This window comes from Lepisosteus platostomus, chromosome 1, assembly GCF_059453375.1.
Source record: "Lepisosteus platostomus isolate fLepPlt1 chromosome 1, fLepPlt1.hap1, whole genome shotgun sequence".
NCBI classification, from domain to species: Eukaryota; Metazoa; Chordata; class Actinopteri; order Semionotiformes; family Lepisosteidae; genus Lepisosteus; species Lepisosteus platostomus.
Window position 1 is genome coordinate 71616526 of NC_142611.1, and position 13090 is coordinate 71629615.

The 13090-nt window shown below is 36.1% G+C and overlaps 1 protein-coding gene across 6 annotated transcripts in view; it reads left to right on the plus strand.

Annotated features, from left to right (window-relative positions):
* ndst3 (N-deacetylase/N-sulfotransferase (heparan glucosaminyl) 3) overlaps window positions 1-2170 on the plus strand; it is a 305314-nt gene extending 303144 nt beyond the window's left edge. For all 6 annotated transcript variants that reach the window (XM_088636282.1, XM_088636317.1, XM_088636298.1 and 3 more), the window contains one exon: window positions 1472-2170. In XM_088636282.1, coding sequence (XP_088492408.1) covers window positions 1472-1591 — 120 coding nt within the window. In that variant the 3' untranslated portion in view covers window positions 1592-2170. The remainder of the gene's footprint in view (window positions 1-1471) is intronic.
* Window positions 2171-13090: the final 10920 nt, after the last annotated feature.

Sequence of the window (13090 nt, forward strand, 5' to 3'; positions counted from 1 at the left end):
TCTCAGATACTACTGATTCACTGACAGTATTTTTTTTCTATATTTTTTTATATTGCGTTTTACTTGGAATGTTAAATGCCATGTTGATCTTACACGTCATGAAGATGAAGTCAGATGAAGTGCATTAGGGAACAAAATTTTATAGCACAATAATCATGAGCATTGATTAAAAGTGGACCGTTGGCACTTCTGCAACACATCAATGGATCCTATCTCTCTTTCTCACATTTTTCCAGATAGTAAAATATTAGTGGACTACTCCATGGTATTATTTAACGCTGTATATAATAACTAATACAAACTAAACAAAAATAAAATTAGAGTATTTGAGAATATCTGACAATTGACAAAACAACTGTAGCGACCCTGCAGCAACATCTGTTGTTGGTTATGTGCAGTATGCAAGTGTGTACATGTGCATCCTTGTTCTGGTGTGCTTTATGAGTTGCTGGCTGTTATTCACGGCGAGTCATTAAAAGAGAGAAACCATTAAACTCCTTTGTCCTGCGCCTCCTTGTTAACGCCACAAAAAAAGAATCGGTGCTACACAATTAACAACACAATGAAATGACTGCAAGGATTATGACATGGCACAAAAAAATTAAAATGCCAAATTGTGTATAAACTTCCACACCCAGTGCCGTTTTCCAGTTCACTTTAGTGATTTATTCTTTAAATTGTTCAACCACCGTCATTCATTCATTTTTGAGGTAACAAGATGAATGTGGGAAACATTACAATTCACCAGGTTTGTAATACATTTGTTGTATGCAGTTTATAAAGCAAACTCCTCTGTCAAAGTGCTCCTATCCTGGCAGGATCTGATTCAGTTATGGGTCCCAAGCATGTACAGCACGCTTTTTCTGTAACAGGTGAAATCATCTCATTTTGTCCCACAATCATACATTTGCTTGATAAATACTAGATTATTATATAATAATAGTTGTGTTTTACTCTTCCTCAGAGATCTAAAACTTGAACTTTTGCTCACTTTTGCAAGTCGTTATGGAAATACTGCACTTTTGCATGAAGAAACTGTTCTTTCTTGACAAGGATTTAGTATAAATGAACATTGATTTGTGACTTTTACATCAATAAAACCACTGTACCACTACATCACCCACAACATAGCATTTCACAGGCCTTTTGTTCCAATCCAATTATTCTGTGCTATTCCAGGCTCCTTCAAGTTCACCTTGGCCATTTTATATTACCTTACCTTCAGGTTTATTCTAGACAAACAGACATTAGAAACCTGAAGTCAAGCGAAGCATTTTTGACTTTCTACACTGTGGTTTTTGCAAAAATGTGTGCATAGTGTGGAAATGTTACATTTTTATTATTTTTATCTATGAAAGTTGTTTAACAATTTAATCATTTAGCAAAGTGAGCCAATCTCTTTATTTCCTATTTCCATGACAAAGCATTGAAAAGTTTGTCGTTAAAGCTCTTATGTTTTCTTTCTTTGCAGTCTAGAGCATTCCTGTCAAGATACTACAAAGACCACAACATTGAACTCTCCAAACTGTTACACAGACTTGGACAGCCACTGCCTTCTTGGCTAAGAGAGGAACTGCAGAAAGTGAGATAGCAATGAAGAAAATCTTCAAGAAAGGACTTTGTTCAACTTAGGACTCAACAAATCTTTGAGTGGCTGCCAAAAAATAGAGCTGGATTTTGTTTTTCAAAGATGTACCTCTTCAGGAAAGGAAACCCATGTTTAAATGTTTCCATGTGCTGGCATGTGGTGTTAAACAGTCAAAACCCTGTAGAAGCCTGATAAAGAGTGTTGCCTATAGAAAACGTGCAACAGTATTGGAAATTCAGTCTGGAGCCTGCAGAATGAGTAAACATAATTAATTGAGCAGGCATGCACTTGTGACTGCAGTGACTTTTTAATTTATGATTCCAGTGCAGTGCTGGTTAGCTGGCTGGTATCTGTGGTGATAATTTGCACTAAGTTATGTCCCATGCCCCACTCACTGAGTGTTTCGTCTTGTATGTATAGAGAGAATATTAGATAAAACACGCAGCAGAGCTTGTAACTAGTTCAACTGGGCATGCTAAGAGTACATTGGGGGTGATTCATTTAAATTAAACAATGCCTCAAATGGTTTGTGGGCTCATTGTTTCACGGAATAATATTTAAATAAAGCGTTTTTTTCTGACTGTTTGCTGCACAATTTGCTATTATCACCTTTCTGTCAATCACCCTGCACTGAGTATCACTTCTCTGTTTGTCTCACTGCATTGGAAAAAAATCACTTTTGACCTCCTTTCATCTTTAATATCAGATTCCATTTGTGCATTATTTTCAAGTGTCTTTAAAAGATGGTGAACAAGAACGTACTTTTGAGCATAGTGAGTTTTTTAACATATTTATAGACACAGGACCTTACAGTACATTTCATGTAGGAATATTGCCTAATATATATTTTTTCATTCCTTTTCTAACTGCTTAAGCCAATATAAGGTCACAGGACCTGCAATATAATACAACATTCTTTATGGTGTGTATCCATCAGGAACACAAATATTATTAGAATCTTGTAAAATATGTATTTACTAGTAAAGATCTTACTGACATTTGTAACTTAATTTCATTTACATAAATTTTCTCTGAAGACATTTCTTCTTTAAATATGTTATGTTTAAACAGTATGTATATATCAATGAAACCTTGCTATCTTTCTTCACCAAATCTATTTTCCTGTTTGGTACAAAATGAGTCCAGAAAACATCCAACCACTGTTATCTGCACATTGACAGATTTACATATACAGTACGTATATACTGTAGCATACTGCATCCGACCAAGAGGTTCTCAGATCTGTAAGAACTGGAATTGTGAGAAGTAAGATGGTTACAAGCCAAGTACATGTAAACAAGCAACAATTCGATTATTAATTGTGATATTTAGGGAAGGTAAATCATAGGAATTGTTGTTATTCTCACAAAAGCCTTACAGTTATTGTCACGATCGTAACCCCTCCTCTTAAGGGCGCTCCAGCCCTTCCTCGTTTGTATCATTCCTGCCACCTGTTCCTTGTTTCTCCCCTGTTCAGTTCGCCTTTATAAGCCAGGCGCTCACCTTACTCATGGCTCTGCATCTGATCCCCACATCGTGCGAGCCCGGGACCTGGTTGCGCCTGAATCCGTTATGTTTTTAACTTCCTGCTCCTGTCCTTGTTCCCCCCGCCGGTCCCAACCCGGCCCCTGATTTTAATCTCCTGTTTGGACGGATTTCCCAGCCTTGGACCTTTCTGCTCTCGTTTTTGGATTCCCCCTTTTGGATTTATTCTGGACTGTTCGCCTCGGCCAGACCTCCCCAGATCACCAGCACCGCTTGGACACGCCCCCCTGTTTTCATCCCTTTTCCTGCATGACTTTTCCCTAGTGTTTCCTTCCTCACTTTTTTGGATTGTGTCGTCCGCATAGGGTCCGGAAAGAACTGTTCGTTACAGTTACTGTTATCAGAGGGGTATACAGTAAGACTTGCATACTCTTTCTCTTTTGATATTCACCTTAAAATAGGTTTAGTAAATACTTCAGATGAGTGTAGAACTCGGATAGGCAATAAGTTATTTAAAGTTATATCAGTCAGTTCAAGGGAAATAAATTTATTAGGGTGAGTAATAAAATACATTTATTGTTCTAACAAAATATACAATAATAGCTGTAATGAAGCTTTATAACATAGCTTTGAATTTATCAGTAATATTTTAACCATTGCTAAACTATTATTTTATAATATATATAGAATAAACATGGTTGTAATTATTAGGGATTTTTGCTAATTTAGAATACAGTATGTTGTAATTTATCATGTAGTTAACTCACTTGCTCATCCAAGTAAAATGTGTTTTACTACACTGGATGGGTTTGAGACATTTATTAGGATAGTTATGATTCATTTTAATTAAAAAGTACTGTATATTAAACATGAAAGCATGCAATTATTGAAAGACATCTGCATGCTTTTCAGAATAACTGGTTCGTTAGAATTTCTTCAATCCAAAAACATACAAGGAATTACTAAACAGCTTTAGGACTGTTGTCAATAAATAAATTAATGAATAATTAAAAAACTTAATTTTTAAGGTTTAGATTAACAACTAAAGGTTGCAATTTTGACTTTTGAATGTTAAATTTCGGCTTTAAAACATGACATTCTAATTTCTTTTTAACTCACAATGATGGGAGGTATTAAATGCAATCATATACCATCATATGCATACTTAATACAGAAATCATAAAATAAGTTATATTTCAGGAGCTTCTGAATGCTATACTAGTTAGTTCTGACCTGTTTTATTGATAAAGCTTTAAATGTAATATATTGACAAAATTATTCTCTTTGTGGGTACCCTGATTTGTAAGTTATAATACTGCCACTTCGTCACAATGTACCAGTACGGGAAAAGAAACCATAGTATTTTCCCTGAAAGAAAATAGAGTAATAGTAACATTATAACATGTTAAAGTTGTATGGTTGGATTTTTTTTAGTTCTTTTGAGTAAAGGTATGTGAGGGATGAACAATTAATATATTACCCTTTTAAGGTGTGTACTTTATTTAAAAATGCTATAAATTTTACATTTAATTGTGATTACAGCAGCAAATCAGAAATTCATCAGACTACATTTTCCAGTGTGAATGTCAATATCCCATTATCACTGTAGTTTCACCAACATTAGGCACATTTGAACAATTCATTATTTTTATGCTTTCTTAGTAATTTCTCTATATTTCAATCAAAACCAGTTATGTCTATAATGTTATTATTGTTTCCCAAAGAGATAATTAAATTTTCCAGATAAATGTAGGTGGATGGATAGCTATATTACATGAAGCACCTTTCAGGGTTAGCGAGTCTTTAAAGAGTAAACAGTTACTAGGAACTACAGGCTCGCTAGGAATAACTACACCCCAGAATTAAGTGTATTGAAAATGTTAATTGAGTGGAGTAACCTGCATGGCTTTGCTTAACCTCCTGGCAGCAGGGTGAGGAGGCTGTGTCCCTCATGCAGAGTGAGGAGTGACAAAGAGGCAGCTGCTCAGGTGGAGACAGGTTGGAGGAGTGATGCAAAAGATGAATGTGAATTGATTAAAACTGCAATATGTTTTTAATTCAGAATTTCTAGAATTTATTTTAATACTGTTACCAGGCTCAGCAAACATGGTGCCTCGTGTTGATATATCTGGGAAATGATAATATTTTTGTGCACTTAAATCAGTTCTGTAAGAATGCAATGTGACTTTATTAACACTAGATGCCGATCTAGTTCATTATTGTTAATTAATTCCCAGCATTCTATTAAAATAGATTAAAAAAGAAGACCCAGTCAAAATAAAACACAAGAAATAGTTCATGCATGCACAGGGTATATTCTGTGTTATGGATATAATAAATGGCACTTTAACCACTGTTGTTCAATTAGTCAGAACACAGTTGTTCTTCAGAATAAATATAATTGTTTCAGAAAGCTACATTCTTTTAGACCTTTTTATAAAAAATGATATAGCCTACTTTGATTAAAACTGCAATATGTTTTTAATTCAAGCTAGCCAATATTTTCCCTCCAGACATGCCATAATAACTAGGCCATTCACTTCTTTGTATTAGTACAGCAAAATGTTTGTTGAAAGTTTACAGTGAATGTCATCAGAGAAAAAAAAAATTCTCTTTTCAAAGCAGAAAGGTCCTCTCAACTGGCTTTATGCCAACTCACCAGTGTCTCCTAGATAAAAGAGTGCTTCTTTCTTCTTAATAACCTCATTTCCTCAGGGAGAAGTGAAATACTTTTCACAATTCAGTTTTACTGGTGGCACCTGAATTTATTGTATCATTCAAACTGAATGCAATTACTGGAAATTGTTTCTCTAGAGTAAAAGGAAATATCACAAATACGAGCATTTATAATGTCAATTTGAAAGGCTAGAAATCATGTTTATTGCAAATCTTGACCACAGATTAACTGCAATGTGAATATTTTCTACCCACTCCACCAACAGGACTGTAGAGACAACAGAATTTATAAGATATTGAATTGAAAAGTAATATGATCTATTTTAGGTTACTACAGTATGCACTGTTTAATAAGAGTATTGGAATACTCTTGTTAGTTTTTTATCTTCTATAACTCTCAAATCACAATATTTTTACATAGAAATGTAGAATTCACAGCCCTACTCTCTTGCGGTAGTTGTGTAAACATGCTTTGAGTAAACAACAATGTTGAAGTCACATAGATGCAGATATAATGGAAAAAATGTTAAAAACTTCCTTAATAACTAACTTATTAAATTCATTTTCTGGAATGAGATACAAAGAACTCATTATTACAGTCTCTCAGAAAGGATTTTTTTTTACTGAATCTGAATTTGAAGTCTTACACATATGAATTACTTGTCATTTCTTTTTATCTTTTGAAGTTTGTAATAATCCATTAAAAAATATTTACAAAATAATCCTTTAGAATAAATCACACACACAACATTTTTGTGCTTGCAGGTTAAACTGGCATTACCTCTTTTAATGCAGGGGTCTGCTGTCTTAACTCAATAGTTACAGTAATATCAATAATTTTGTGTGAATATGTACACTACCCCAAGAATATTACATACCAGATTAATTGGCTTTAAAAACTAAATTTGGAGCCCTCTTTTCTTATAGTAATAATAAACTTTATTTTATGTAACGCCTTTAAAGGTGGCTTCTCAAAGTGCTTTACAGAATGACAACAACAATAAATAAAAAGAATACGCAAGATAAAACACACTTACAATACACAGAGGAGAGTGTGGATGGTGGTGCTAAGTACAGTAGGAACAGAGGGGTAAAGAATGGAACCAGTTAAGTAAAGGCTCTTCTAAAGAATAAGGTTTTGAGTCTGAATTTGAAGGATTTTAGGGAAGGTCTCTCTGATATTCTTGGGGAGAGAGTTCCAGAGCTTGGGGGCATAACAGGAGAAGGCCCTGTCATCCATAAAATGTAGACAGGCTTGGTGGACAGTTAGGAGACCAGAATTAGAAGAGTGAAGGTTGCAAGGTGAGGAGTTGGGCGATAAAAGTTCAGACAGGTACTGAGGTGCCAAGCCATGCAGAGTCTTATAGGTCAGCATAAGGGTTTTAAAGTCCACACGGAATTTGACGGGAATCCAGTACAAGGACTCCAGGATAGGAGTAATATGAACAGTTGCACTGGACCTGGTCAGGATTCTGGCTGCCGAATTTTGGACATACTGCATTTGCAGTACATTACAGTACAGACTACATTACAGTAGTCAGATCAGTAGATCACCTTTACAGCCAGAGTTAGTGATAACATAGGGCATAGTCTAGCAATATTTCTGAGGTGAAAAAAAGATGTTTTGACAATATGCTGCACATGTGGCTCGAATGTTAAGCCAGAATCGAATATCACCCCAAGGTTTTTCAATTTAGACTGAAGCTCAAATACAGAACCATCTACAGATTGGGTTACAGGATTGGCTTTACAAAGTTGATGACGTCAGTCTTGTCACAGATAAGATGAAGGAAATTTTGAGGCATCCAAGTTTTTATGTCAGAGATGCAATTAGATAGAATAGAGACAGCCACATCAGTGTCAGGTTTGGTATGGATGTATATTTGAGTGTATATCATCAGCGTAGAAATGATAGCTGAGGCCATGTGATCATAAAAGCTGACTAAGTGGAAACATGTAAATGCTGAAGAGCAAGCAGCCCAGTATTGAGCCCTGAGGAACACCGGACTTAACAAGACCAATTTCAGACCTATACCCATTAAGAGAGACAAGAGTGATCAGTGACGTAAGACTTGAACCATTTGAGAGCAGTGTCAGAAACTCCAAACAGTCTCAAAGCGAGAAAGTACGATGTCATGGTCAACAGTGTCAAAAGCAGCACTGAGATTAAGAAGGATGAGTACAGAAAGAACCAGAATCAGAAGCTAGTAGAAGATCGTTCTTGCTAGATAAGCTCATATATTGTGTCTATACAGTGTTAAACACACGTACAATGTTGTCAATTTAAATCATCGTTCCCAAGGTGTGACTTTGTCAATGACTCACACTGAGTGGTGTACTAGCCTTTTCACTGTGGGTGAGAAGCCCTGGAAATATTATGTATGTTTATGATTTACCACCCATAGAGGTGGTGACCCATAAGGCTAATTTGAGATGAGACAGGTTCAACACAGTTCAGCAGGAAAAAAAAGAATCTCTACAGGCCAGTGAATCTCAATATTTATTTCTTTGAAGAGCTAAAGAGGCGCCTGGTATCTACTGCAGGGATCACTGCCAGTGCCATGATGTTTAATCATGTTTCTCCTTTTTCAACTTCAGATTTTAATTTATACAGATGATATTTAAATCACGTTTTCCAAGTACAAGAGCAAAACGTTTATGAAAAGCTGAACTGAACTTCTATTCCATTCTTTAAAAAGTGCCATGTTTAATAAATATTTAATGTGTGTCATCTTTAATAAATCTATAATTGTTTAAAAATAAACATGAAATGCAGTATACATTAGACTTTATATTATTAACCTTCTTAGAACCCTTCAATTTGACCAAGTGATTTCTTATTCTGCTTTACTGTTATGACTTTATGTTAGAACCTTGTTCAATTCGAAGCCAAATGTATTATTTTTAAGTAATCCATACGTACTGTATGAACATAATCAGTACCTGTTTTCTAGTTCATTAGATTGATGCTAAGCAGATCAAAGCGATTTGAATATCAGTATGTCATCTTACCTTATGGATAAGGTATTCTATACTTTTAAAAGAAATAGTTTTCTTGATATTCAAAGAGGAATATCAGGTCCTAAATACTGCAAAAATGTTTTTTAATTATAAATTTAATTATAAACATAGTACAACAGCAAAACATGCACTGTTTTATTTTTGGAAGAGCAGCAGTAGCTCACTGAAAGGTTTTCTTATACCTTCAGATAACTGTTTCAAAATACTCTGTAAGGTAATTTTGGATTATTGTTTTGGAAAATTTACATACCTCCTGACTACTCATACTTAATCATCTGATTAATAGGGATTATACTGGGGATTGTTCTTTAAAAAAAAACCTTTTTGGATCAATCTATACAGTAAATAGGTTTATAAAGTACCCTATTTATAGTAATGGATATCCACATAGTAGAGTGATGTGCCAGTAGCAGCTCATAAAAAAGGCCTGAGTTGGATTTTTATACATGACAGTATCAGGAGTTGATCAGTGTGGACTTCAAGCCTTCATATAGTGTTATTAAATACAGTCTAAACCATTTCCTCATCTAATTCTCCTTTCCATCTACATAAGGCTTAGCTCACATGAGCTTCTATGGTATGAATAGGAATTTATTTACTCTAATGAAATTTAGAATACAGGATATGACACGTCATTAGATCAGGAGTGAGTTGCTCTAAAGCAAAATATGGCCAAAAATGATATACTGAATATCAATCACTACATGTTGTGAACATGATATATCAGTTTAAAAATATTTATATTATGCAATAAAATAACATTGCTTTAAAACAAAATAATTACAAATAATATATTAAAACAATCTGATTTCTTAAACACACAACATATTGCTGTTATCTGATTTTTAAAAACAAATAGTTGTTATATATGAATAGTGTTAACATAAACAGCAATATGTATATTTAAAGTATGCTGTCCTTTTGTATAAAATATAATCTCAAATTCATAGCAAACAAATTAAATAAAGTATCTTTAATTGTATCTGAGATCATTTAATGTCAGAGGGCTCTCCTGCTTCTTTCCATAACATATTACAATGTGTTGAAGTTAATGTACTGTAGCTCTCACTATGTATGGATGGATTCCCTCTGTAAACCTATCTACACTTTATCTATTGTTACTGTTTTGAAACATAGAAACAGACCCGTGTTTTATCCCTTGAGAGTCTCCGGATCTGAGTATAAGACTCAGGAATGTAGTGAGATAATAACTTTTCGTAATAACAGCAAATCTGTTTTGACCTTGGTTTTTTTTTAACATTGCACTGTTTTTAGAAGCAGCAGAGTGAAAGTGAAATCTGCTTGATAAAAAAGGAGATACCATGAGCGGCAACAACTGAAGATGTGAATTGCCAGGAGAAATTTTCATTCAGCAGCAGATGGGGGGCAGCTGATAGAAGGAATCTGTAAGATTCTGATTGATGAAGAGATTCTGGATGATAATTAGCAGCTACAGAAAACCAAGACAGGGATTCAGTGAACCCGTGGCAAAGAGCTGTGCCTGTCAAATACAGCTAAAGAAAATCTCAGATGATATCTCTCCAACAATATACGTACGTATGGGTTATTATACATGAATAAATGAGTTTGGCAAAAAAAAACATACAATGGAAGGGAGAACAATATTATCCTTTTTTGCTTTACTGTAGTTTCAGAAATATCCTTGCATTTCTGAAAAGCTGTCTCTTCTCTTGAAATATACTGACATTCGTAAGAAAGTTGTCTCAGTATGTGAGGAGCCCAATATGCTTTCTCAATAGAAACTTATACCACTTATGGTGGGGGGGAGGGGTTGCATTGATAAATAAGCTAAGGATTCTTGCATATTAAATGTATTCATTTCCATGCAAACAATTGGTGTCCTTCTTCTAATTAGTGGAAACCTAAGGAAACAATAAGAGAACTGTCACAAAAGCGTTCTTTCAGGACCCTATGCAGACAACACGATCCGGGGTAGAGTGGGGGAAAAAGCATGCGTGAGTCGGGAATGAAAACAGGGGGCGTGTCCATGGTGCGCTGGTGTTCGGGGGTGGTGTGGCCGAGGCAAACAATCCAGGAATAAGTCCAAGAGAGAATCCAAAAGGAGGCAAAAATCCAAAGCCGGGCGGTCCATCCAAGACAAACGGGGTTAAAAACAGGAACCGGGTTGAGACCGGAACGAGAACGGGAACAGGAACTAAAACCTTAATGGGATCTGGCGCTTCCAGGTCCTGGACTCGCCTGGTACGGAAACCAGAGCAGAGCCTGGAATAGAGTGAGCGTCTGGCTTTTAAGGAGAACTGAAAAGGGGGTTGGAACAGGGAGCAGGTGCGGTGGATGAGTAGAAATCAAGGAAGGGCTGGAGCGTCCTTAAGAGGAGGGGTTTACAAACATGACAAGAACAACATATACCAAAAGATTGGGGTAAAATGTTCTGCTTCACCATTTTTTTGTATTACTAGCATGATTGTGACACTTTTCTACTAAAAGTGCATTAGTGACAGTGATGAGAAAGGATAACAGCTAAACTTGTTCTCCTTAACAAATGAAGCTGTGAAGCTGTACTTGGGGCTGGACTGCTGTCTGATAAATCATGTTGGGATACGTATGTGAACTATTGCTTGAATTTGGGAACAGGTTGCATTTTACAATAATTCTCTGTGTTCACACAAGCCAATATATTTAATGTACAAGCATACTAAGTTCCTACAGTATGTCAGGAATTACAGACATGTTCCTCGTCTTTTCTAAAAATACATAATTTTAGGTTGCCATCATATTTAGACTAATACCTGTGGTTTACTTTAAAAGGGTGTGGGAAGGTGGCCTCTAGTTCTGCCTCCTAGTTTTAGGCACAAGAGGGTGCCTAAAAGTCCTCATAATTCGAACATCTTAAGCACTGTCCAGGAATTTACTCATGCAAACAAGAGGAAACGATAGTGCACATGGAGATTCTGTCACGGATGTCGGAAGGGACAAACCATGGAGAGGCAGGAGAGCAAAAAGACCCATATGCGTAGCGGCGGAATGGGGGTTTAGCCCGGGCTCAGCAGTTCAGGAGTCGTATAGAAACCAATGCCCTCAGGCAGCAGACGTGGGGCGACCTGGTGCTAGGCGGGTCTCAGGCGGGTCTCAATGCTGAACGAAGGAGAATTAGTGACCCGGAAATATATAGCCCCAGAGAGAGAGACACCGGAAGGACAGCAAAGCACTAGGGACAGGACGGAGTAGGAGCGCCCTCTGGCTTCAGAGGGTGTGACAGGTACAGTCATTTAGCATTGCTTCCTTGCAGGGCTGGAGCCCTGGGTTGAATTCCTGGGGTTCCATCTGCATAAAGTTTGTATGTTTTCCCTCTTTTGTGTGGGTTTATTCCAAGGGCTCCGGTTTCCTCCCACAGTGCAAAGACATACTGGGAGGTTAATTGGCTCTGGTGTGAGTGTGGGCTTGTTTAGTTTCTGTGCCCAGAGATGGACTGACGTCCTGTGCAGAGTGTATCCCGCCTCTTGCCTGCTGCCTGTCATCAACCCTGAATTAGATGAAGCGGTTAGAAAATGGTTGGGTGGATGGTTTGCTGGTGGATGATTCTAAATTGATCCTGTACAATTTTTTTTTTGTCATCTTTAGAAGGTCCTGTTCTGCACTGTAGATATAACTCTGTTAAGAATCTTACTTGAGAAAAAAGAAGAATTTGTACATCATACTCAAGTATTTTATTTATAATAAAAACATATGATCATTTTTAAAGTAACTCTCATGACTTAAGTAAAAAAAACTTCCCAGGAAAGGACTCAAAGTCCCATGTTTCTTATAAATAGTAAATAGCGTTAGAAAACAATTAGTGCAAACAATGCATGAGTGATGAACTAAATATTTCAGTTCTTTTCATTAGCTCCCTGCTGTTTGACTGTAGGCATTGAGACAAGGTTAATTTAGTTAGGGGAAAAGTTAATTAAACTGCTTTTTGAGAGAATTTTCACAGATCAAACTACAGGACGAATCTTGCAGTTAACTAAAAACAACAGGATGTCCTATATAGAGCAAATTGAGACTATTTTAATGCACGTTTCTTTATTTAATGACATGCTATTTGCACAAATATACATAAAAGAAGTTTTATTTTGCCCTGCGATTATATAAAATGTTCGTCAAGCAGTACTGAACCTTCTTAGCACTGTGCATCATTCTAGCGATTAATTAAAACTGCGAACTGTTATCTGTGGTTCCATTTGACAATATGTCAAAATAAATAAGGGTTCAAAAACTGATGAAAGCAATTTCTTCTGTCAATCTTTTTATTTCCCTCACCTCACATCCTTTCATTCACATTCTTAACATTAATTT